This window comes from Leuciscus leuciscus (genome assembly GCF_965113295.1).
Source record: "Leuciscus leuciscus genome assembly, chromosome: 18".
Classification (NCBI taxonomy): Eukaryota; Metazoa; Chordata; class Actinopteri; order Cypriniformes; family Leuciscidae; genus Leuciscus; species Leuciscus leuciscus.
This window is the reverse complement of record NC_138742.1, coordinates 27,644,239-27,671,210: the sequence shown is the minus strand read 5'-3', so window position 1 is coordinate 27,671,210 and position 26,972 is coordinate 27,644,239. Positions and strand designations below refer to the sequence as shown.

Below are 26,972 nucleotides of genomic sequence, written 5' to 3'. Positions count from 1 at the left end.
ATTTATTGAACTGTTATTAAATCAATGTCAAATAAGAAACACCATGGCAGGTTTCAGTTTAAAGCCAGCGAACCACTGAGAGCGCGGGACAATGATGACAATACATAACAGCATAGGCGCCAAAGCTGCTGTGGATCCGCTTACCAAAACCCTCTGTAACTGGCAGATTGGAAGAAAATGACTGTCATTTGTCAAATAAATGAATGACGGACAGTTGCATACATAATACCAAAATTTGTATCATGTAAGCTTTATGGTACGCCTCAAACGAGGGAATTTATAGCAATTTATAATGTTAATATTAAGTAGAGAGTCTACTTATGGCTTGGGTATGCAGAGCATTCATGGTACTGTATTTTATTCCAAGTGCAGCCAAAAAGAAAATCTTTGGTCATATTCTGTAGAAGAAGTGATCTAGATTTTGTGGAAAAGAGATTTGGGTTGGAGAAAATAAACTACAAAAGTCGACTGCAGTGACATTTCAAGGGTGCCAATTTGACATCTGTGAAATAAATAAACGTCCTGCTTTCAGTTTCTCCTCTCACCTCCCTTTGTCTTTTTTAGGGGCAGAAGTTCGCGCTCTCGCAAAGGAAAGGCAAAAAAAGGACAACCATAACTTAAGTGAGTTTCAAAACAAGACGGGAGCCTGCTTCCAATTACCAAAGACAGTCATTTTGAATCGTCCCTCAGTTTGTAAAAATAAGAAAAAAAAATTACGTTTTTGTCTGTGTCCCACACACTTTGTAAGTAGAGTGCCTTAAATGAGATTTGTGTAGTATAACATGAATGTTTCATCTGTTTCAGTTGAGAGGCGACGAAGATTCAACATTAACGATCGAATCAAAGAACTGGGGACTCTGATTCCGAGATCAAATGACCCGTAAGGACAACGATAGATACGCAGTTACACATAAACCAGATGAATACATGCTATTATTGCTGCAGATGCTGATGCTGTTCATAGAGAGTTCTATCAGATGTGCTGTTGTCAGCTGAGGACGTGCTTGTGTTCCTCAGGGACATGCGTTGGAACAAGGGCACTATTCTTAAGGCCTCTGTGGATTACATCAGGAAACTTCAGAGAGAGCAGCAGCGCAGCAAAGAGCTGGACAACCGTCAGAAGAAGCTGGAGCACGCCAACCGTCACCTGATACTCAGGATACAGGTCAGTTCAGACAGACCCCAGTCTGGCCAACACCTCGGCCAGTGCGTGCAATGGCATCTAAATCTAGAGAAACAGCACAGTGACCATAATTACCCTTGCGGAAAAGAAGTACGATTTTGCATACTTTTAAAAAGAGCACTTATTATATACTTTAAAAGAATATACTTAACCCTTGAGCTTCAATTTCAAAAAGTTACACACAGGTCCATCGAGGACAAAAATGCCTGTGTCAAAAAACTTGAAGCTTGGGAGCACAGACTTAAGTTTGGTCTAATTTTAAAGAAGACCCTTGGCAGGATAAAAAAGTTAAACCAATTTTTAAGTTTATGAAAATGATTCATGCCTATATAAAATATATATTTTATAAAACATGTTGAACTTTAAAACTGCTTGAAAATCAAAGCCATAAATCTAAACAAGTCGTGTTCCAAATTTGAGAAAGCCTTGCCAACAGAATGAAATCCTGTTAACAAAGATTGCATCATTTTATAGTTAAATGGCCCTGGAATTTAAAAATGCAGTTTTAATGGGTTTCAGTGGAGACATTTTTGTCCTTAAGGTCCTGAGTGGAACTATTTTGTGTACCTAGTGCAACATTTTATTGTAAAAGAAATGAAGGTGAAATAGTAAAATTCCAATAAAAATACACACCTGTGCCAAAATGTATGCAGTTGGCATTAACACAGGCAAAATGATAAAAAATCTAAACTGAAAAAGACACAAATGTCCATAAGGTCCCTTGTGTTAAATGTTCCTAAATGCAAGTTATTTACAATATAATGACAATGTATTATAGTTTAATATTAAATTAAATGAAATTAGCTGAACTTAAGAGAGCTTTTTTAACACAATTAAGTACATCTTTATTTCATAATTCAATTTTTTTTAAATATGGTTAAAGTGTTCTGCCGAATGTACTGACAAGCATTTATGGTAAACTAAAATATACTTTAATGTAATTTCTATTGAAACTTGTGTGACATGTATTAAAATCATGTATATATTTTTTATTACATGGGCTGCCAATTTAATACGTTCATTTAATTAATTAGTTACGGAAAAACTAAGACACATTTAGAGCACCTGTCTTTCATTCAGGCAAAGACTCACTGTGTGATGGAGCCTATATAATTCAGTTAGAATGACTCTAGAATTCATGATATCAGTGCAAAAATTCCCCTTTCTGAGTTTTTGTCTCATATTTACTGTATATCATCTGACATAGTTAAGCAATATCACACGAGTAACGAGCACAATATCACAAGAGTATTCTATTCCGAATAGCACAAATGCAAATTTTATACATTTCATTCATTCATTCATCCTTATGTGACCTTCTTGGGTCATAGGGCTGGAGCCTATCCCAGTTTCTTAGTCCAGAGGCAGGGGAAAGCACCCTGGACAGATGGACAGTCCATCACAGGGAAATCACACACACACTCACACACAAGCAATTTTAACCAGCATGTCCTCGGACTGGGGGGGAAACCGGAGCACCCGGAGAAAAAACTCCTGGCTCGAACCGGGGATCTTCTTGTTGTGAGGCAACAGCGCCAACACTGAGCCACCGTTCTTCCCTGATTTTATACAAGAGTTCAATAAATAAGAAGTTAATATTATGTTATATTTTAGACACAATACTGTCCGTTTTTTCCAACAAAAATATTGCCTATAAAGCCAGAGCTGAACTGTCGTGCGTCTAGCAGTTGTCGAGCAACACACAGCGGTGTTTCGTTTCTGAATTAATCTGCGTTTTGAGCGAATCAGTCGGCTGAACCAATGATTCAATGTCCCATTCATGAAGAGAGCCATTAAGTGTGTTCAACTTGAAATGGTGCTGTGCAGAGCGAACGGTATGTGACATCGAACTACCGCGAGAGAGCGATTCGAAAGCATAAAGAGCCTCCTTAATCGCTCTCACGGTACTTTGATGTCATAGAATGATCGGTCTGTGCAGCGCCGCTTCAAGCCGTCACACCTAATGACTTCATTCCTGAATTAATCAGACGTTTGAACAAATCGAAGGAATGAATGATTCAATGACTTAATCATTTAGACATTTAGCGCCACTTACTGGCAGTTTTAGTTTCTTATCTTAAGTAAAATTATTTCATATTTTGGGGATAGTTTGCCCAAAAATGATACGTCTGTTTATTTACATTTACTCACTCTCGTGTCGTCTTATACCTGTATGACTTTCTTTCTTTTGCAGAACATAGAAGATATTATGAAGAATGTTGGTAACCAAAACTGTTTTTGTCTGTAAATACATCTAAATATCAATTCAGATGCAGCTCCTGGAAAAAAAAATCATGGCCGTTGTAGCCTAAAAGTTTATGTGTAATAAATTCTATGTTGAACCAAATAAAATATTTCTTTCTAAAGCTACATTTTGTAATGTCTATTTGATGCTTTTCTCATTTAACACAATAATGATATTAAATAATTTTTTTGCGATTAGTTAGATTAATTAATTGGCATATCATGTAATTAATTAGATGAAAAAATGTAATCGCTTGGCAGCCCTTGTAATTAAACATTTGTATGAATGAAGTTGCATTTTAGTACATTTAAAATATATTAACTTTAAATATGGAATAACACACTACAGTTAAAATTATAATCAAGTACTTTACATGTGCTTTACTTTGTTAGTCAACACATAAGCGCACTTCTCATGAAAAAAGATTATTAAAACATGATTTAAAGGCACAATATGTATGATTTTTGGCACTAGAACAGTGTTATATATATTTTGTCGACGTGTCCTTACATTTTCACAAATGTTTCCAACAATGTTTAAATTCAGAGAAATCAGCAATTTTAACCAGTGTAACGGTCAGTGTCATTGCGCCGCATTGCGTCCGCGTTACCCTCGATTTCCGTAGAAACCATGGAAACCCAAAAGAACGCTTGAATATATTATGTTTTACTAGACAGGTCAACAACTGTTTGGATACCTTTATCGGCAGAAAAACGAATCATCGATATATATACTAGCTCAACATGGAAATTCTTATTGTTTGAGTCTCTTGATTTACTGCGAGTAACATGTTTGTAACACAGGGACAACACTATTTTGTCAAGTGGCTAACATTGCATAATCAGAAAGAGCTTTATTTGTAGTAACAGTAATACAGCATTTTCTCTACCATACAATATATTTAAAAATTAATTGCATGCCATTTAGAAACACAAGTCGTCCATCTTTTATTATATATATTATATTCTAATATTGATCTAGCTTACTGAAATGTGTAATGCAACGCAACCAAATACAGAAGCGCACTACAAATACTCACAATGCAACTAAATACAGAAACGTGCTGCAAATACTCACAATGCAACCAAATACAGAAGCGTGCTGCTAATACTCACAATGCAACCAAATACAGAAGCGCACTACAAATACTCACAATGCAACCAAATACAGAAGTGTGCTGCTAATACTCACAATGCAACTAAATACAGAAGCGCACTACAAATACTCACAATGCAACCAAATACAGAAGCGTGCTGCTAATACTCACAATGCAACCAAATACAGAAGCGCACTACAAATACTCACAATGCAACCAAATACAGAAGTGTGCTGCTAATACTCACAATGCAACCAAATACAGAAGTGTGCTGCTAATACTCACAATGCAACTAAATACAGAAACGTGCTGCAAATACTCACAATGCAACCAAATACAGAAGCGTGCTGCTAATACTCACAACGCAACTAAATACATAAATGCGCTGCTAATACTCACAATGCAACTAAATACATAAATGCGCTGCTAATACTCACAACGCAACTAAATACATAAATGCGCTGCTAATACTCACAATGCAACCAAATACAGAAGCACACTACAAATACTCACAATGCAACCAAATACAGAAACGTGCTGCAAATACTCACAATGCAACCAAATACAGAAACACGCAGCAAATACTCACAATGCAACCAAATACAGAAGCGCACTACAAATACTCACAATGCAACCAAATACAGAAGCGTGCTGCTAATACTCACAATGCAACCAAATACAGAAGCGCACTACAAATACTCACAATGCAACCAAATACAGAAACGTGCTGCTAATACTCACAATGCAACCAAATACAGAAACACACTGCAAATACTCACAATGCAACCAAATACACAAGTGCACTACAAATACTCACAATGCAACCAAATACAGAAACGTGCTGCAAATACTCACAATGCAACCAAATACAGAAGCGCACTACAAATACTCACAATGCAACCAAATACAGAAACGTGCTGCAAATACTCACAATGCAACCAAATACAGAAGCGTGCTGCTAATACTCACAACGCAACAAAATACATAAATGCGCTGCTAATACTCACATTGCAACCAAATACATAAATGCGCTGCTAATACTCACAATGCAACCAAATACAGAAACACGCTGCAAATACTCACAATGCAACCAAATACAGAAACACGCTGCTAATACTCACAACACAACCAAATACAGAAGCGTGCTGCTAATACTCACAACGCAACTAAATACATAAATGCGCTGCTAATACTCACAACACAACTAAATACAGAAACACGCTGCAAATACTCACAACGCAACCAAATACAGAAACACGCTGCTAATACTCACAACGCAACTAAATACATAAACACGCTGCAAATACTCACAACTCAACCAAATACAGAAGCGTGCTGCTAATACTCACAACGCAACTAAATACATAAATGCGCTGCTAATACTCACAATGCAACTAAATACATAAATGCGCTGCTAATACTCACAATGCAACCAAATACAGAAACACGCTGGAAATACTCACAACGCAACCAAATGCAGAAACACGCTGCTAATACTCACAACGCAACTAAATACATAAATGCGCTGCTAATACTCACAATGCAACCAAATACAGAAACACGCTGCAAATACTCACAACTCAACCAAATACAGAAAAGCTCTGCAAATACTCAATGCATATATAATCAGGAATCATGATGTTAAAATAAACTAAATTGTGAGTTGTGAGTATTTTGCAGTGCGTTTCTGTATTTGGTTGTGTTGCACATGTGTTGTTAAACTGATAATGTTTTCTTAATTTGCTGGTGTATTATCTATTTGCATGTGTTTTCTTAAGTTGCAGCGCGTTGAGCTCTCTTGGCCACCGTATATATTCCATAAAAAATAAGAATAGTCAGTTTTGATTTTCAATGTGGCTTTAAGATTTCACTAAAGTTAATTACAGTTTATGTTACAGTTAATGTTTTGTTGTCTGTCCATTGCTCAATGTTAATCCAGGAGTTGGAAATGCAGGCTCGTGCTCATGGTCTGGCCATCGCCTCGTCTACACTCTGTCCATCAGATCTAGCAGCCCGGGGCATAAAACAGGAGACGGTCCTGGGGGACTGCAGCCAGGACATGTACCCTCACACGCACTCCTCTTGCCCTGGCATGGGCCGCTCCAGCACCCTAGACCTTAACGACGGTACAATCACCTTTAACGACTCCCATGGTACAGGCTCTAGCGCTTCTGCAGACGCAGGGGCTTATGGTCTCATTTCTAAGGCAAATGCCGCTAAACTTGACGACATCCTGATGGACGACACATTGTCGTCTGTAGCAACAAGCGACCCACTTCTCACCTCCGTCTCGCCCGGGGCCTCGAATGACAGAAGCCGTAAGGACAGCGTGAACATGGAGGAAAACGAGCATGTTTGTTAGTACAGCGAAAACCTTCTTTTAGGGCCGCTGGTCGTTGCGTTTTTCTAATAACGCAACTGATGCTTGGGATTGCTAAAGAGGAAGCACGGCCTGTTTTGTCAAGTGCAAAGTAATATTATTTTTTTATGTTTACACTTTATTTTATTGTATTTTAACCGTATCCCACTTTTGTCTACCTAAAATTCATTGTGGTATAATAATTCAGATTATGCATAATATCACAATAATCAAGGTCAGTATCATAAAATGATTGATTTTTGTAACTTGGCATAGGTATATTTAGAATATAATTTAATCAACTTTGGGATAATAGAGTGGTGCAGGGATGATGTCAAACCCATAAGACCAATTTGTCGCTGGTTCCCTCGAGATTTTCCTATAGGTTTTTATAATAGTGTTTTTCAGTTTGCGAGTAAAATAAGGTAAACATAACTTAAAAATACTTTACTTAAGATACTACTTTGTTCTACATGTAAATTACAAACACCCATACCGAAAATGCTAAATTTGAAGCAGGTATGTTTATTTTTGAATACGTACGTTTCTGACAAGTAACTAGATAAGACAGTTTGGTGTGTGAGTGTGTGCAGTGTACGTTTTTCAAGCAAAATGTGCAAGTATCGTCAAGTTATGTTTACCACAGACCTTATTTTACTCATAAATTGACAAACCCCATAGGAAAATATCAAGGGAACCAGTGGCAAATTAGTTTTCCGGATTCTGACGTCTTGCCTGCACCAATCTATATAAAAGTGCACTTGAATGGTGATTTTATTTTTATTTAATTTTTAGGTTGTACAGTAGCATGTTTGCGCACAGTTTAGAAACATATTTCTCTTTTATATATATATATATGTATATCATTTTAAAGGAATGATTTAAGCATAATGCTTCCCTTTTAACATAATGTAGATTTAATATCTAATGCCCAGTAAACACAACCCCCCACGAGATGCACTTCAAAAGATTCAAAAGAATAATTGAAAATTCTGTTAAGTACTCACTCTCATGTTGTTCTAAACTATGATGTAGGTTTTCTGTTGAATATAGATATTTTGAAGAATCGTTATTGTTTTTTGTTTTTTTGTTTTTTTACATATAACAATTCATAATTACCATGTCCATTATCCTCCAAAAAAGAAATAATAAAATTAGTCCATGCCACTTTTATATGACAGATATGATATCTGTGTGAGAGAAACAGATTGAAATTTAAGCTGATTATAAAATGTTCCTTTTGTGTTACACAAAAATATCAGCAACCCGGTTTCTGACAACATGAGTGTGAGTACATTTTCCTTTTTCGGTGAAATATTCCTTTTAACGTAGCTGAATAAATCAAAATTATAATTCATAAATGTCGCACAAATTTCTGTTGAATGTCGTTCTAACATCACTGAATGTTTAAGCAACATTTTAAGCAAATTCTCTAAAAATCAGATCTTCCAGATGAAAACGCATTCAACCACTAGATGTCTAGGCAAAGTGTGTTTGCTATCAGGATGATCCGAAACATTTCACTCAAATATTAATCAATATTCTCTCAGTATTAATTTATTCATGTTTTTGAGAATTTCCCTTAGATTTGTTCCATTTAATCTTTCGTAGATTTGTGGAATAATCTTTAAATAATACCAATCTATCTGAAGAAATACCAAGTTGGCGCGGGCGAATGGGTCCTTAAGGCAACCTTCTGACAATAACGTTGTTAACTACACGGCACAAGCTGGTTGGTTCATGTCGCAACTGCAGCCAATGAGCTTGCTGCTCAACATTTAAATAGTTGGTCAGTATTTGCTGTTGCAGTTTGCAGCTCGCTTTCAATGTTCCTCTGAAACCCTCCACCTTCCCCAGCTCCACCTGTATAGATCTGCTTTGTCCGTGTACGTATTGACACTGGCTCTGCCGCAGCAGCAGTGTAGCAGATCTATTCCGCCAAGACCAAATACATTAACATTGTCATATCCATTGCCATGCTAAACTCTTCAGAGAATGTGTGCAGAGACAGTTTTCACACAGCGTTTCCAACTGATTTTCAAATGTCCTGTGAAATGTGCCAAGCAATATTCAGATTTAACCCAGCAGTTTTCAAAACTGTTCTTGTCATCAAATGCAGTGCCTATATAATTATGCAAACGGTTTTCACCTCATGCATTTCTTAAGATACCCAGATGCATTTTAACACAATGCATCGCATGAAATAATCCATAAGAATGTGAAGAAATCTGTTAACACATATTTGATGCCTAAGGGAATAATCAAGTAATATTTCAAACTTCAGATTCTATTACCCTTAAAAACTTTTTCATTTTTATCTAACATTTTAATTATTAAATTCTGTTTGAATATGCCATACATTGTAACTAAAATGCTCCAGGTTTTCTGTTGTATATATATATAAAAAAAAAATGATGGAGAAAGATCTGGGATTTTTTGTTTTGTATTGGCAAAAACACTGGAAGAAAGATCATACCTTGAAAAAAAAAAAAGCCTTTTATATTTTGTTCTAACACTTGTTTGGGTTTTTTAATTCTTATACGGTGTAAATGACTGACTATGTTTGTAATAATAAGCTGTACTGTTACTGTATATTTCTACTGTTTAAAAGTGCTCAACTCAGATGTACTGATGTTTACCTTTGAGTAGCATCCAATTTGTGCCACTATAATGATCATGTAGATGAAACTATAATGTGTTGTTTCATAGAACTATGCAAAGATAACTTTCAGTTGAGAAATCAGCCTGTTTCATGGAAAGATGTTGTAAGAGTTTAGTGTAGGTAACATAGTCAGATCACTGTAAAGTGCCTTATATTACAAACCTGCAACTTAAAGCAATAGTTCACACCAAAAAAATGAATGTCATCATTTACACATCCTCATGTCATTCCAAACCTGTATGACCTGTAAACAAAAAGAGATGTTTAGCAGAGAGTTCACGCTGCTCTTTTCCACACAGTGAAAGTCAATGGGGACTGGGATTGTTAGTTTCCAAAAAGGGCAGTTAAACGTAAATGTGTATTTAAGTGGCTTTTGAGCACAGACAGTAAAAAAAAGATGGACGACGTGTCTCAACTTCCTCCCGCTACAGAAAAATGAAGCCAAAATATCCCAGAACTGGCCATTGACATGTGCCGATTACGCCATTTGTAACACTTGGGCGTACGTCAGCGTGATAAACTTCCTAAAATGACAGAAACCATCTTTGGGGAATTTTTTTTAAAGTGTGATTGGCACACGTCCCATTCGATTTCATGGAGAGGGCGGGATTTATGACCTTTACTGCAGCGAGCCACCAGGGGGCGATCGAAATGCTTTGGCTTTACTTTTCTAGAGATGTGTGGAACACTTGGTTTGGATAAACATGAGAGTAAGGAAATGTTTTTCATAATTTTCATTTTTGTGTGAACTATCCCTTTAAATGAATGTTCTCTTCTATTTATGTAATTTTAGACTTAGTCTTAAACTGTGGAACCCAGCGGCCTCTTAGTAGGGTTCATTTAATCTTGGGTTCGACTCGAGACTTGATCTGTTTTGTATTCTGGCTTAAACCTGTGGTGTCTTGAAGCACTACAAAACTTTCAAGAATAGTGTATAATATAAACTCCTTTGCCTACTAGACAAACTACTGAAGGTTTTCCTCTGAATGTAATGTTACACAGTGTTGACTACTAAAACGTTGCCAAATTCCAAGTGAAGTCTAAATATGCAGTGAAACTGTTACGTATCTCATTGTGGATTTATAGCAAAACTGGCTGTTGCAATTTTTTTCTGAGCAATAATTCAGACAATCAGGTAACAGGTAAAGCACAAGGCTCCTGTATGAAAGCATATGTGTCAGTGACGTCAATGAAAGGTGCCTTTAAAACAGGCTTCCATTGAACTTCAACCAAACATCTTTTAATAACAAATACAGATTGGTCTGTCTTTTATAAAAGTGTCTTGGCTATAGTTAAAGACGGTTTTTGTTTTAGTATACTTTTGTATGATATTTTTTAAGCTTAACCAAACATTATTTAAGAAAGGACTTACAATAGCTTGAGATGTAGATTTTTGGTTGAATTTTTGAAGCATTTATTTCTTATGAATTCAATACTGGAAGACGGCCCACCTGTTGGGAAAGTCACCTTTCACTCAAACTGTTGTTTTGAAACGTGAAACTTCTACTGGGAAGCATTATGAGGAAAGTAGCTGGTCACTTGTGTGATCATTTCATTGTTTGGAATTCAAGCTTGACAAGTGTATTGGGAATGAAAATGTTACAGACATTAAAATAAAACTGAGTGGTTTTCACAATTTCCTGAGTTTTTATTCATGATATGGGTTTTCTTGGTTTAAGAATACAATCAGGCTTTTCCATTGTATGATTGTGTTTTCATGGCAGTTTCACAGTGTTCATCGCACCATCTCTTGAATGCTCGACACACAATGCTGTCTTCTATGTCATTGAAGATTCCTGTAGGGTATAAAAAAACTCTATATTACAAATACAACATGGACCCAAAAAGTATATTGTACTTATTTTTTGATGCAAGTACATAGTCATGTGAAAAAGAAAGTACACCCTTTTGAATTCTGTGGTTCACGTTGTTGTGTACATGAATGGCCAAAACGCATTAAAAAAATTCTGTAGGGAGGAAACTTTCACCCTATTCTCCTGTTTTTGAAAGTTAAAGGAAGCTTTTGCCATTTTGTTTATTACCTTAATTCTGTGTTACTGTTTTGTTATTTATTTTGGCCTTGCCCGTAAATTTATGTTGCTCCTTATTTGATCTTTTTTTATATATACATTTATTTCTTGCACTATGAAAGTGTTTGGGTGTGTTGGGAGTGAGAGCGAGGACTTTTTTTGGATAAGATCCCTGTTTTTTGTTACGGCTATCTTTTTGTTTCCCCTTTATTTAGATCAAAACAATTTGTAAGAAGTGGGGGCTCGTACGGGATTTGAACCCGGAACCGCTCATACACAGGCCTACTTTACCATGATTAGTTTTCTTCCACACCTAAAAGTGTCTGATGATGGTGGTAATGGAGCTAAAGTGTATTCAGCTGGTCTTGCGATCTCAACATGGCAGCTAGGATGAGTAGAATAAAACAGCTAAGCCGAACATATGACTTTCAATAATACACTAATCTTTTCATCATCTTCAGTCTACATTGAAGGTGTATTCAGAAGTTTTTTAGCTAGCGTTAGCATGATCTTTGTGTACGAGACCACAGTGGTGTTAGACACTGCACTGCCATCTATTGATGTGGATCAGCAGGATCATTTTATGTATAAATTACACTGATTGTAGTGAGTTTTAGAGAGCGTTTTATACAATAATTAATTATCTTACTTGTTCAACAAAAAAGAAGAATCTTTGGCATCACTACTCAGAATTTTATCTGTCATGTAATCTATCCACCTTGTGAAACCGTGCTGATTTTTATGCTATATTTTTGTCTTTGTCAGGTTGAACAGACATTTTCCATCCCCCATTTTCTGGGGACGGTCCTGTTTTTTTGTGTCCTGTCCTAGTTAAAGCTGTTCTCGGAAATGTCCCTTGTTTTACCACACGCTCAAAACGGGCTTCCTTACCATTCAGATGACTCTTTACAAAAACAAAATGTATTTCTTAAATGTGTAACACTTTTTTTTAATTAGCTCCAAACTACTGAATGCACCTTTAATGTTTGAGGGAAAAGAAAGTTTGCTGTTCTATTTATACTTGACATACTTGCTCTTCCCAGCGCTGTCGGCAGAGGCATCCTCAGAAGTCCACCGGAGTGCTTCAGTCGCTCAGTAAGAGACTTCTGTACTAGATCCAGAGTGCAATCTGAATGCCACACTGGAAGCTCTAGACTCTGCATACACACAATGATACGTCTTTTCTCCTCTTCTGTCAGAAAGCCCCTTTCATGAGCCACATAGACCATGAAGGCCATGTCAATGTTCACCGCTTCTCCATGCAAAAGTGCAGGAAGTACTTTCTGTATCAAAGAAACTCCAGTTAGATTAATTCAAGACTGTGATACACAACGTGCAACTTTAGTTCAAGTCTTAATATGTAGAACCATTTCAAGCTCTGGACTGATGATATGGCCAAAGTCCACCAGCCTGTCCAGGTCGTCCTCCCACAGGTTTGGGGCAAGTTCCTCCAGCATGGTTTCAATGGCCAGTCTAGTGGACACACTCGCTGCATCCATATGCACATTTTCATGGATTCTCGGTTGGAACCTTGAGTCCAACAAACTTCTGCCCTCCTTATGCAAAAGTTCAAAGAGTCCTTTGTGTTTCATCAGCGCCATCTGTAGAGGATCACTAGTATTGGTGAAACAAGACCTCAATTAGACTTGCACAATAATGTCAGAATAAACTACCATTCAAAAGTCTGGGTTAGAATTGTCAAAAAGTACTGTCTTCGGTACCAAGTCGGTACTGAAATTTTAAAAATGTGATGATACCAGCATTTCCCTCTAGCATTTTGAGCGCTGTTGAACGGATTCTTAAACACCCTCTGATTGGCCATTGTGTTGACACACTCAATACAGTATGTATGTCTCTGATTGGCCTCTGTGTTGGCCATCAGCTCAACATATATGTCTCTGATTGGCTGTTGACGCGCTCAACTAATATGTCTGTGATTGACTACAATGATCAACAATGACATCTTTGACGCTCTTCACCGAGCGCTTACATAGATACACACGTTTAAAAGCAGGCGTCTATCAGCGGATCCCTAATATCGTTTTCAAATGCTCCCGTATGTATGTGTAAGCGCTCGATGAAGAGCGTCAAAGACGACATGTTTTTGAAGCGTTGATCGTTGTAGCCAATCACAGACATGTCGAGCGCATCAACCCAATGGCCAATCACAGACATATATGTTGAGTGCGTCAACACAATGGCCAATCAGAGATATTTATGTTGAGTGCACCAACACAATGGCCAATCAGAGACATATATGTTGAGTGCGTCAACACAATGGCCAATCAGAGACATATGTTGAGCACGTCAACACAATGACCAATCAGAGACATATATGTTGAGTGTGTCAACACAATGGCCAATCAGAGACATATATGTTGAGCGCGTCAACACAATGGCCAATCAGAGACATATATGCTGAGCGCGTCAACACAATGACCAATCACAGACCTATATGTTGATTGCGTCAACACAATGGCCAATCAGAAGACATATATGTTGATCGCGTCAACACAATGGACAATCAGAGGTGTTTAAGAATCCATTCAACAGCGCTCAAAATGCAAGAGTGAAATGCTGGTATCATCACATTTTTAAAATACCGAAATCGGTATTTTTTACAAATCTAGTCTGGGTCGATAAGATTTTTAAATGTTTTTGACAGACTCATTTTAATGTTAAAATACATTATAAATACATTCATTTACAAATGTGAACCTTCAACATCTCAGCCATTCCATTAGAAATATGGCGGCGTGGAAGAGTGCACAGGAAAGTCCTGTCCAGGAACGTTGCCACGGGGGGTATGTAGGACCCTAGCTTATTTTTACAGTTGGCAAAATTGACCCCCGTCTTTGCCCCTACACTGGCATCAATGTAAGCCAACAGAGTTGTAGGGACACGAATATACGGAGTGCGTCTGCGATACAGAGATGCGGCGAGACCCGCGATATCCAGGCACACGCCTCCACCAATAGCGATAATGGGCTCCGTACGGCGGTCAATTCCAAATTTATGGACCTCCTCCAAGATACTGGTCACGAGTGCCATAGACTTGTTCTCCTCAGTTGTGGGTAAGTGAAGGATCTTGTACGTCACCCCTCTCGCTTCAAAATACGCTGCAACCTGAGAGCCGTAAAGATCATTAACAGTCTCGTCAATCACAATGAATCGCTTCACTACTTTGCTGTTGTTCTTGAGGGCTTGAATCTCAGTAGGGTTGGAGATATGGCCGAACATTAAGGTGTCATTGCTTGCATCCAGAAGCCTCTCACTTTGAATGACTCGATAGGTGAAGACGATAGGACTGACCACTGTCCATGTGACTCCATCTTCTGTGGAAGACTCATAACTGTGGGGACAAGTTATCCATCATTTATTCAGTATTTAAGTATAAGCTGCATATCACTAATAAAAAGTACATATGCCTTGTGAAAAAGAACATTTCAGGATACTTTTTAGAAGTACTTGTTATGGAAATAATAGCCTACACTTAAAACAATACTTGTGAAATGTATTGTTTACAGACATTTAATTGCATGTCAATTGCAGTTAAATGAGAATGGATTATAGTTTATAATTATATTAAATGCTGTTAGCTTTAGAGGGCTTTTTTAACCTACTTAAGCAGGACTTTTGAAGGACCGGTTCAAGTTACTGCTGAATGTACTGACAAGCATTTATGGTAAACTAAAATAAACTTTATTGTAATTTCTATTGAAATTTGTGTTTTTAGAGTAGGTTATTTGTAATTAAACATTTGTAATGAATACATTTCAACGTATATTAACTTGTAATAATATTGAATAACAGTTCAGTTCAAAATATAAACAAGTATGTGCTTTAATATATTAATCAACATATTAAAATAAGTGAACTTTAAAGCTTGACAAAGGAATATTAAAACGTTGATTTTAAATGCACTTTAAAAATTATAATTTGGCATTATTAGAAATAAGAAACATAATCATGAAAGTGTGCTCTCTTTAAGTACACTTAAGAAGGCTTTTATTTCATTAATATTAAATTACATGCAAGTTCAGGCCTTTTTAAATATATATTTTTTAAGATATGAAGTAGCTATACTACAAGTACAAATTCAATACAATTGAGTGCACTTATTTTTCACAAGGGACTGATTGTTGTATACTATGGTAACACCGTGTTTTTTGCTCATATCGTTTACTACTTTTTGTACTATGGCCAAATTGCACCATTGGACATGTGCTGCTGTTTTACCATGTTTTTGGGCTAAAATGTTTATTTACGTGGTAATACCAGGTTATTTGAACATATACCTCTGTTTTAAAGGGTTTTGTTTTTTACATATGTACACTGTAAAATCCAACAGTGATTCTAACTAACACTTTTTAGTTAACTTTACTTAATGTCTTACCTTAATTGTAAAAATCTAGTAATCTGCACTATTCAGATACTATGCTTTGTTTACAAAGAAAACCCAAGTTAAGATTAATTGATTGGTTTGAGTGTGGTTTTTGAGGCGGGGAAAATCTTAATGGACTTTTCACTCATTTCCTCTACATTTCCTCTATTTTTCTCTGTTTGCATTCACTCATTTCCCAAAGTCATCTTAAATGTTGAAAATGTAATACCACTGAAAAATTTGAGAGAACATCACATAAGCTGACTTCATAAATTGATGTTGATTTTCCTCAAATGTTTTTAGTCACCATTATGGCGATTAGTGATCCCTTTGGTTGGGCACTTGGATTTCATTTATACTATTGTAGTTCTCTTCCCATTCATGCAACGATTGCAACAATAAATCAGTTATTCGGTTGCAATGGAAGAGATTATATACAGTGTGTGTGTATATATATATATATATATATATATATATATATATATATATATATATGATTGAATGATGTATAACATAACTATATTTCATGTCAATTAATGATCTTTTATAATTTTGTTGCTAATACTTATGTCCTAAACACCTTGTGAAACTTTTAATTGGGTTTATATAATCCCTCTATATTTGTGACAATCTTGCAATTGATCATACTTGAGTCACACAGACTTCAACATTCAGCATGCAAAACACATTTTTACAAATTTTATTTAAAGTAAATTATCAAGTACTCTCTACAGTTCTTTTTTAGTTACTAGAACTCTTGTGTAAGTGAACTATCCTAACTAAGCATTTGTCAGTACCACATACTATTGCTATTTCACTTTACTTGTTTTTTTTAAGGCAATCGGTTTGCAAGCTTTTTTTAAAGTAAGCCCAACTAATTAGATTTTACAGTGTACTGTAGTAAAACCATGATTTTGCACATAGTACCATGGTGGTGCCATGTCATTCTTTGGAATACTTTGCATACCATGTAAATATGGCATGTGAATATGGTAATAATGGCCTATATTAAAGCACAATGGTACCAGCACCACTTTTGTAAGATACAAAATATATATTAGAGAACTGTTGAGAAAAGACTACAGACAGTAACACACACACACACACACACACATACTCACTCACACTGTAAACTTGACCTCATACTTTCCAACTGTAAGGTTACTTCTTAAAATAGAAAAGCATTCAAACATGAAGTAAACAACTCACTGAAGACTTTAACGTTAACTGATTAAAGACATCATTATAAACCTGACTGAGGAATAAGGGATGAAACATGTTTCTTATTCTTTCGTACTTTATTTACTATATTTGTATTTCAAAAATTCAAATGCTTCAATCAGACGATTATATTGCAGTAGGTCCAGGCCGAGACAGTAACAAAGCACCAGAGTGGTAATTCATGGGTATACTCACATCTTGGCGTCTGACGACCGTCCCTCGACACACACACAGTCTGCAGTCTGTCTGCTCCATGTAGAGTCTACATGCACCAATCTGAACTCAGCCACATCATCACAGATTTTTGAAGCATAAGACATATTGAAGGTGAAAAGTGAAAGTTGGCCTCTTGCCGACTCGTGCCAAGTGTATAACAGTAACTAAAGCCACTGCTGAGGTGACGGAGAGGGTGGAACTGTAGGCAAACTATAAATAGATTTACATTAAAGGATCTGTATGGAGGGTGACCTTGTGGAAGCACTGTCGTCTCTGGTTTGAGTCCCGGCTGAGACAGGAGGCCTTTTCTGTCTGAAGTTTTGTATCTTCCAGATGAGCACCAGATGTTCTCAACATGGTAAAAAAAATACATTTTTACAGAAAATTCTGTTACAGAATAATAATTCTGTACAAAGTACTGGTACACACCTGCAACAAGTAGTGCATAGAGTAGTGGCCAATAGTGATGTCCGGAGGGGATACTTGTTTTTTTAGCCTACAAGTTCGATTAAACCGTCATATATATATATATATATATATATATATATATATATATACATTCACTAGCTGAGCCACAGCCATTGATTATGAATGCCAACAGATCGCTTTCTGTATTACTGATGTAATTGCACACATTACAGACCACAAAGAGTTTTTTATTATTAAAAAAAGTTTTATTCATGCAGGATAATTAGTTCCATCAGACAGACATTAATGGTTTCCAGTTCACTGATTACACAGGCCGAGACTGCTGGATCAGTAACATTTGAGGTTTATGAAGGGCTACCCATATTGCCCTCCTGAGGGCATCAACGTTGACTTTTTCAAATCTTTCATAAGTGCTGCAAGGATCACATTTTGAGGGCCAAACCTGTAAATCACCCTGGTTACCCCGGAAAAAGAAAAAAAACATTAGTATTGTTCCATTGGATTTTAGATTATTGCAGAAAATAAAATCTGTGACAGCAAAAGTTTATGATTCTTACCAATTTTGTCCAAGAAAATCTTCAGAACTACAGAAAATTATTTAAATTGTGAAGCCTAAATCCAACCGAAAGAAGTAAAGAGCTAAAATTAGGATATAAACAGACTACACCACTCTTATACCTTTATAGATCAGTGTTAAAATGAGTTTACCTGTTGATGATGCCTAATGTTCCTGACAACATCTGTAGTCCCATTTACTGTAAATGACCAGCTAAAACCAGATGAACTAGTTGGCCAGACTTGAAGACCAGCTAAAACCAGCTGAACACCAGCTTGGCCAGGCTGGGAGACTAGCTTGACCAGCTAAAACCAGCTAAACACCAGCTTGATTAGGCTGAGTTGGTACCCACACCCACCATTTTTCATGCTTTACACATCAGCGTCAGAAATCCATGTGTGTGTGTGTGTGTGTGTTTTTTATTTTTTAGTATATATTTTTTGTTTTTGTTTATGGATGTGACACAATTTATTAAATAGTCATAACTTTGGTCATAAATGAAATTTACTTAGCAAGGGAAAACTCGCAAATATATTCCCCATATTCTGTCCGAATGAAATGATGATCTGTTCCTGAAAATGCTGTAACATGCTCTATTTTGTGAATGCTGGCCTAAAACAAAGGGTGACTCATTTTACCCCGGTTTACCAATTGGAATCACAAACGTCCTTTGTGAAAACGAATAATTCAGAGAATAATGGAGAATCTCTGTCCTGAATCTATTAGCGGTAGCACACCTCAGATATCTCCATGGCCAGCTCGATTAACTCACTGGCCTCTTGACAGGAGTTCATGAAATTACAGTCAAACTCAATGTTACAGCCGCACCAGTCTTTCCCCTTGGACTGCTCGTCGGAGGAGCTGAAGTACTTGCAGGAGGGGAAGCAGCGGATAAACGCCCGCTCACACACATCAGGCATCATGGTGAAGATGTCACAGAAGCGGCAGTAGAGGCAAGCCAGCAGGACGGTGGCGCAGTCATCTGGACAGAAGAAGATCAAGTAACCCAGGCCCACAGACACACAATAATAGTTAGAAATATTGAGTTTATTTCTCTGAAGCTGCTTTGGCTCTGTATTGTATTCCAAAGCGCTATCAAAATAAATGTGACATCACTTGACATGTCCAAAATGCATGATGACATCATAGTACCCCAGACAGCAACTTAGGCTACGTCTACAGTAAACAGAGGAGCACACTGAGATGATGCAGATGGAAAAATAAATAATGAAGATATCGCGCAATTCTTCTGACAGGACAGGATCATTTTATTTAGCAAAATATCTCAGCGTTCCCTGATGCGTCCAGGGGCCAGTTTCACAAAGCTATTTTAGACCGGTCTATAGTGTTAGACAAGTCTAAAATTTGCTCATAGACTAGTCTAATGCAAGTTAGACTGTTTCACAAAAATAAAGACTGACTTAATTTAGACCAAAAAAATTAGACACCTTAACCCCAGGCTAACTTAGGTCTAAGACTCTGTTACCTTGGCAACCAGCAGTAACAATCAGTTAACAATCAAGGGAAAAACATTTCTTCTTGGTACTACATTCTCCGCTAAATTTCCCAAGTAAAATTGTAAAAAAGTGAAAAGTGTCTTATTTTACCCAGAATGCATTGCAGTGTAGTCCTACTTAAGATAGTCAGAGTCTTAAGTGCTTTGTGCAACGGTCTGATTTAGATGTCTATCTGAAGACTATCTTACTAAGCTACGTAATATGCTATCAGTTTCTGATGCAGAAAAGTTAGTTCATGCATTCATGACCTCGAGACTGGATTACTGTAATGCTTTATTAGCTGGTTGTCCTGCATCCTCAATAAACAAGCTACAGTTAGTCCAAAATGCCACCGCTAGAGTTCTTACGAGATCAAGAAAATATGATCATATAACACCGATTTTATCATCACTGCATTGGTTACCTATAAAGTTCCGTATTAATTACAAGGTATTGCTACTGACTTATAAAGCCCTAAACGGCTTAGCTCCAGTCTATTTAACGGATCTTCTATCACCCTATAATCCATCGCGCTCTTTGAGATCACTAAATTCAAGGCTTTTGGTCATACCTAGGATATCCAGATCCACCAAAGGAGGGAGAGCGTTTTCACATTTGGCTCCAAAACTCTGGAATAGTCTTCCTGATACTGTTCGTTGCTCAGACTCGCTCTCCCAGTTTAAAACTAGATTAAAGTCGCATCTCTTCAGCCAGGCATTCATATAATATTTTTAATCTTACAGTTCAAACTACAATCCGGCCTCTAGCTCATAAATGCCAGAGGAGAACTGGCCCCCGACTGAGCCTGGGGTCTCCCAAGGTTTTTTTTTTTTTTCTCCATTAGGTCACCTGATGGAGTTTTAGGACACCATTAGGTCACCTGATGGAGTTTTAGGACACCATTAGGTCACTTGATGGAGTTTTTCGGTTCCTTGCCACTGTTGCCTTTGGCTTGCTCAGTTGGGGATATTTTGGGGATATTTAATTTAATTTTAACAATCAATAAATTCCACTTGAAACAAACCTTGTTGTATTATTTTAATTTAATACTGTGAAGCTGCTTTGATACAATCTGTATTGTGAAAAGCGCTATACAAATATACTTGACTTGACTTGACTTAACTATCTACTATATCTAAGCCATAGTCAAAGTCTATCTTTGTGAAACCGGCCCCAGGTCGCAACTGCTCTCATGTTTTGCCGCAGGACAGCAAATGCGAGTACATTTTCTGTCATCTTTGCAGGTCTGTGATATGAAGAGTGTGCAGAGTAACATATTTTAGCAACTGTGTGAAAGTGAATAGCACATAACAGGCACAATACCGGTATAAACATCAATATCTATCGGTACAATATGCGTCACATGACTAAACTTACGTAATACCTTTTTAAATACCGTTTTGACAGTCCACACTACAACATGAAAACGGCATTGTCTAATTTGTCCACTTTTTGGAGAGTGTTTTCAAAAAGCTTCGTTTTCATTAATAAAATGAATGTCTCAGTGTGGACGGAAGGCCAAAACGGAGAGAAAAACACAAACGAAAACGTATTAGTTTGGACAAGGCCATATGTCGGCCCAGATCCGGTACGGGTGGAATCCACAGATGTAGACCGGATCTGGGCCGACACTATGTTGCCGTCTGGGACAGTACTTTTCATCATTAACAGTTGCATGAATATTTGTAAAATGTCACTTAGCTTTAATAAATATTCTCTAGCATATTCATTTTCAGAATGCTGGTATTTGTGCACATCACTCTTTTATCATTACCTGAACACTTCTTTTTGCATGCATTATTTATTTTTTAGACATCCATACATCAAGTTAAGTGCAGGCTGCCATAAACTGTGAAACTAAGATGCTCTAATTACACTGAAACCGGCACGAAAATCAGCCATTTCGGGATGTTAGATGGAAGCTGAAATGAGAGAAGCCCCAAACATACATTTCAGCCTTTCATCAGCACATAATTCCTAATAATTATGGCACTTGTGGCCATGCTAGCCACTTTGCACAGAATCAGACTAATGCCACATGCAAAACCTTATAAACAGGAGCTCTCTATAGGTAATTATATTAAGGGCTGCTTGAGCAGAAATGGAGCACATAATGCACAGCTGGGAGAAATAAGTGGTCACCCGCAGACATTAATGTAACAGTATACATTCCCCAGGGGAGCTGGTGAAACAGAGCGACCCGAATAGAGTTTCACTACATAGGATGAGCATACAATAGTGAGAGAATAATTGGTTAATATATCTCAAAGTACAGGTTTATGGTCATGTATCTTGCATAAGGCTCTGTCACTGAGGGAGTGTTTTAGCATCTGAGTGTCGGTGTAAGTGCTCATAAAAGTGCACTTCGCTCTGCATGAGAGCTGCAAGCGCATCAAATTAACATGTTTACAAGTGTGTTTGGGACTGAGTGATGCTTATACGGGTGTTGAAACTACAGGATTTACTGACTATAGCCATGTCGTTTCTGAAGAACAATGTTTCTGAAACAAACTAATAAATAGACCAATGTTTCAGGCTTTATAATATTATGTAAAACCATTTTTTTTTAAACAGTAAAACATCAATGAACCATTATTTTAAGAAACACTTTACATTTAAAATTTACAAAAACATTTATTCGATCAAAAATACTGTAATATTCTGAAATATTTGTATTTATGTATAACTTAAAATATGTTTTCTATTTTAATATATGTTCAAATGTAATTTATTCCTGTGATTAAAGCAGATTTTTCAGCATCATTACTCCAGTCTTCAGTGTCACATGAACAAGAAACATTTCTTGTTATTTTATTATTTTTATTATTATAATTATTTATTATAGTCTTGAAATAATGTCATGTGTCTTTGCTGAATAAATCCAACATTTTTAAACAATAATTACAGTAAGAATATTCACTCACAGCCACTTTACTAGCTACACCTGTTCAGCTGCTCGTTAACACAAATTTCTAATCAGCCAATCACATGGCAGCAACTCAATGCATTTAGGCATGTAGACATGATCAAGTCGATCTGCTGAAGTTCAAACTGAGCATCAGAATGAGGAAGAAAGGTGATTTAAGTTACTCTGAACGTGTCCTGGGTGTTGGTGCCAGCCGGGCTGGTCTGAGTCTTTCAGAAACTGCTGATCGTCATTGGTTCAGGCTGCTGGTGGTGTAATGGTGTGTGGGATTTTATCTTGGCACACTTTGAGCCTCTCAGTACTAATTGAGCATCGATTAAACACCACAGTCTACCTGAGTATTGTTGCTGATCACGTCCATCTCTTTATGACCACAGTGTACCATCTTCTGAAACTTCCAGCAGGATAACACGTGTGTCACAAAGCTCAAATCATCTCAAACTGGTGACAGTGAGTTCACTAAACTCACATGACCTCCACAGTCACCAGATCTCAATAGAAGAGCTTCGGGATGTGGAGGAACGGGAGATTCACATCATGGATGAGCAGATGACAAATCTGCAGCAACTGTGTGATGCTATCATGATGATGTGGAATGTTCAAATACAGTTCGGAAGGCAAAAGAAGTCAAACCAGGTGTACCTAATAAAGTGTGGTTTATTTATTGATATTTATAATAAACCTTCAATAAATGTGCTGAAATTATAATTGGCCATTTGTAAAACTTACTAGAAGTAACTGCTATTTATTAAAAACTTTAAAACGTTTACATTTAAATTTGACCAATTTTATATCATCAATTTGTTTAAATCAATATTTTATTACATTTTCCTGATTAAGTATTTTTTTTTTTTTTATCTTTTTTAAAAGCTGTCTATATCATAGGGGTGTAACGGTACGCAGAAGTCACGGTTCGGTGTATACCTCGGTCTCGGGGTCACGGTTCGGTGTATACCTCGGTCTCGGGGTCACGGTTCGGTGTATACCTGGTCGGTCTCGGGGTCACGGTTCGGTGTATACCTCGGTCTCGGGGTCAAGGTTCGGTGTATACCTGGTCGGTCTCGGGGTCACGGTTCGGTGTATACCTCGGTCTCGGGGTCACGGTTCGGTGTATACCTCGGTCTCGGGGTCACGGTTCGGTGTATACCCGGTCGGTCTCGGGGTCACGGTTCGGTGTATACCTCGGTCTCGGGGTCACGGTTCGGTGTATACCTCGGTCTCTGGGTCACGGTTTGGTGTATACCTGGTCGGTCTCGGGGTCACGGTTCGGTGTATACCTCGGTCTCGGGGTCACGGTTCGGTGTATACCTGGTCGGTCTCGGGGTCACGGTTCGGTGTATACCCGGTCGGTCTCGGGGTCACGGTTCGGATACCTCGGTCTCGGGTCACGGTTCGATATTGCATAAAATAAAATAGTTGATTTGTTACTCTAATAGATTGACCAATGCTGCGCGGAAAAATGCAACGGCTGTTTTTAAACTTATTGGTTTGATTATCGTGATGTGCGTAGCCTAAGCTGTCATTGTCTTTGCGCGTGAGAGTTCATTAACATGCGGTGATAATGGCGGATGCACAAAGTTCAATATTACGCTTTTTCAAGAAATCACGGCAAGATGAGTGAGAACTTCCATGACACAAATCACCACAATGCCAAATGAGTTTGTCTCATTATAACAGCAGAAACAACTTAAAATACTCCATCATTTATGGTCATACAGAGAAGAGTAAGACAACATTCGAAACTGTAAAGGGTCTTATTTTTATTTGTGTATAAAAATAGAACATTGTGCTTTTGTAAAATAAAGAAAACTTTATGTTTGCCACTTTCTGCCGTCCTGGTTTCCTTTCTGTGAAGTTTGTGGAGCGCGTCACAAATATTAATCTAAACTCAGCGTATCGGGTACTAGCGTGACATCTGAACTCTTGCTTTGGGTTGGTGCGTAGATTGTGGCGGTTAGCAAACAGTGTTGCATTACCGTGAGCGCCCCCTTCTGGACGGGAGTGTGGATCGCCTGTGACTGTATTCATCGTCTGACTATATGCACCGATCCGTGAAGTCCGTACCGTGGCGGTTCAGGACAAAAACATTTACCGTTACACCCCTACTAGATCATTTTCACAATTAAAGCACAGTTGTCTTACACAGGCATAGGCTACATCAGCATTAGGAAGAGTACAGTTAAAAGTTAAAGCATCCAGGACAACTTCTACATACTGGACACACAAATAAACATGTAAACAGAGAAGCATTGACGCTGTACCTGCAGTGTCAGGCTGATAGGACTCAAAGGAGGTGAAGTTGCTGCTCTCGGCGCTGGGCTTTCCACGCGAGCAGAGCGAAGAACTGGATCCGACCCACTCGCTGTCCGCTGAGGACACCATGGACACGGGCTCCTCTTCACGGTCCACATCTGTCTCTGAGATGGTGCTCAACCTTCTCACCCCGCTAACCACAGCTTCACTCATTCTGCAAACAGGATCAATGGGAATGCAATCGTAGCAGGAAACCAGAACAAATATTAAAGCAGATTTACCAGAGGCACATGCTAAAACAAGACGTGTAGTGCATTCGGGAGGAAAAAAAGCATACTCTACCTTCCGTGATCCCAGTAGCCCTGCCTCCTGATATGAGTCTACCATCCCTGAGAAAAAAATGAGCTACACACTTCAGTCTGATCTGAGCTTAACACGTGCCAGATTCAACCAATAGATTGGCTGTAATATCTTCAAATTTCAACAAAACAAGATGTTATCCCTATATGCAGAAGAATCTGCTGGGTATAAATTGCAACAGGAGCAAAAATGTGACGAGTGTGAGAGTGAAGATGTGAATGGAATATCTTTGCAATAACCTGTACTGAATAAATTATTAAACGCCATCCACATGCAATGAGTCCCTGGACAGTTTCCAGTGTGGCTGCTGGTCCATTAGTGGTGTAATACTCTTAAAAAATTTTTTTCAAAGTCTTGGTCTCCACCGCATTTTGTACTTGGTCTTGTCTGTGTCTCAGACTAAGAGGACTCAGGATTTTATCTCAAGACCACAAATGCAAGGATATCACTAAATTGCTGGTTCATGGTCTGATTTATTTGTTAACATCATTGATGTAAAACTTATGCTTAAAATGCAATCAATAATTATTCATTTTCTATAAATTACTAAAGTGATTTCTTTTGTTACCAGGTTCGGAATCAATGCTGGATTGTCTCAAAAAAGTAAAATTCCCAAAATTCATACAATTGCCCACAAATTCAAGATATGATTGCAAAAAAAGTACTTGTTTATATTATGACATTTCATTAAGCAATATCACAAGCGCAAGAGAGCTTTTTTCTCTAATATGGACACGATTGCAAATGTGATATTTATTTTATACAAACGTTCAATACACATTAAGTTAATAAAGCAACTTAAATTTTTTTAAACATTTTCAACAAAAATAGTTCCAAACAAATCCATAGCAGAAGTGTTGTGCATTTCCGAGCAACACACTTCTGTTTCCTTGAACAAATCGTTGAATAATGATTCCGTGAATCACTCAATTGTTTTGTCGCCACCTACTGGCGGTTTCAGTTTCATATTAAAAAGTCAGCATTTGATTTTTCCATCACATTTCTATATTCAAAATGTTATTTTTAAAACATTAATCTCAACATTATTTATGCAGGTGTAATTGTACCAATTCAGATGCAACTTCTGTGCCACCTCTGCAACACTTAAATTAATTTTATTATTAGTGATTTGATGGTAACTGGACTTGTCTTGGTCTTGGTTTAGGTGGTCTTGACTTCACAAGGTTCCATGAAATGGATTTAATGATCATTTCTGTTGCTGCATTATTTCAGGGATGGTTCTTCAGTTTTAATGCTTCTAAATTATATAAAAGTCGATCAAAAAACTAAAGTTAACAGTTTGCAATTTGTGCAGCAGGGTTCTCAAGTTTTATCAAAAGCTTGGAGTGAGATCACATGCGGTTAGGGGAGGAGCCCTGATTAAGCCCTGCCCCTGCCCATCCCCGCCCTCCATTTGACCGTTCGCAAAAGCCACGCCCCCTAGTTATTGTTACTACGCCCGTCAAACAATTGAGAACCAGACACATAGCCATGGCTGGGTTGAGCTCCATACCTATAGGTATAAGTGATTGGTTTTGGAGTAATGCAGCAGACAT

The 26,972-nt window shown here is 37.6% G+C and overlaps 3 protein-coding genes across 7 annotated transcripts in view; 1 reads left to right on the top strand and 2 right to left on the bottom strand.

The window, feature by feature from the left end:
* Nucleotides 1-11,181, top strand: part of mitfb (melanocyte inducing transcription factor b) — a 68,906-nt gene extending 57,725 nt beyond the window's left edge. For 3 of the 5 annotated variants that reach the window (XM_082145153.1, XM_082145156.1, XM_082145154.1), the window contains exons 7-10: nt 565-621; nt 805-880; nt 1,018-1,165; nt 6,464-11,181. In XM_082145153.1, coding sequence (XP_082001279.1) covers nt 565-621; nt 805-880; nt 1,018-1,165; nt 6,464-6,886 — 704 coding nt within the window. In that variant the 3' untranslated portion in view covers nt 6,887-11,181. The remainder of the gene's footprint in view (nt 1-564; nt 622-804; nt 881-1,017; nt 1,166-6,463) is intronic. The other 2 variants (XR_014199685.1, XM_082145155.1) reach the window with 2 other exon arrangements.
* LOC309480582 (2-epi-5-epi-valiolone synthase) lies at nt 7,656-17,560 on the bottom strand. Its single transcript, XM_082145171.1, has 5 exons — nt 17,376-17,560; nt 14,294-14,927; nt 12,943-13,176; nt 12,606-12,858; nt 7,656-11,341 (listed from the first exon to the last, which is right to left on the bottom strand). Exons 1-5 carry the CDS (start codon nt 17,498-17,500, stop codon nt 11,232-11,234), a joined length of 1,356 nt encoding a protein of 451 aa, XP_082001297.1. The 5' UTR covers nt 17,501-17,560; the 3' UTR covers nt 7,656-11,231.
* Nucleotides 17,561-18,853: 1,293 nt separating this feature from the next.
* Nucleotides 18,854-25,608, bottom strand: LOC309480647 (myoD family inhibitor domain-containing protein-like). Its single transcript, XM_082145271.1, has 2 exons — nt 25,065-25,608; nt 18,854-19,363 (listed from the first exon to the last, which is right to left on the bottom strand). Exons 1-2 carry the CDS (start codon nt 25,441-25,443, stop codon nt 19,104-19,106), a joined length of 639 nt encoding a protein of 212 aa, XP_082001397.1. The 5' UTR covers nt 25,444-25,608; the 3' UTR covers nt 18,854-19,103.
* Between the last annotated feature and the right edge of the window lie 1,364 nt (nt 25,609-26,972).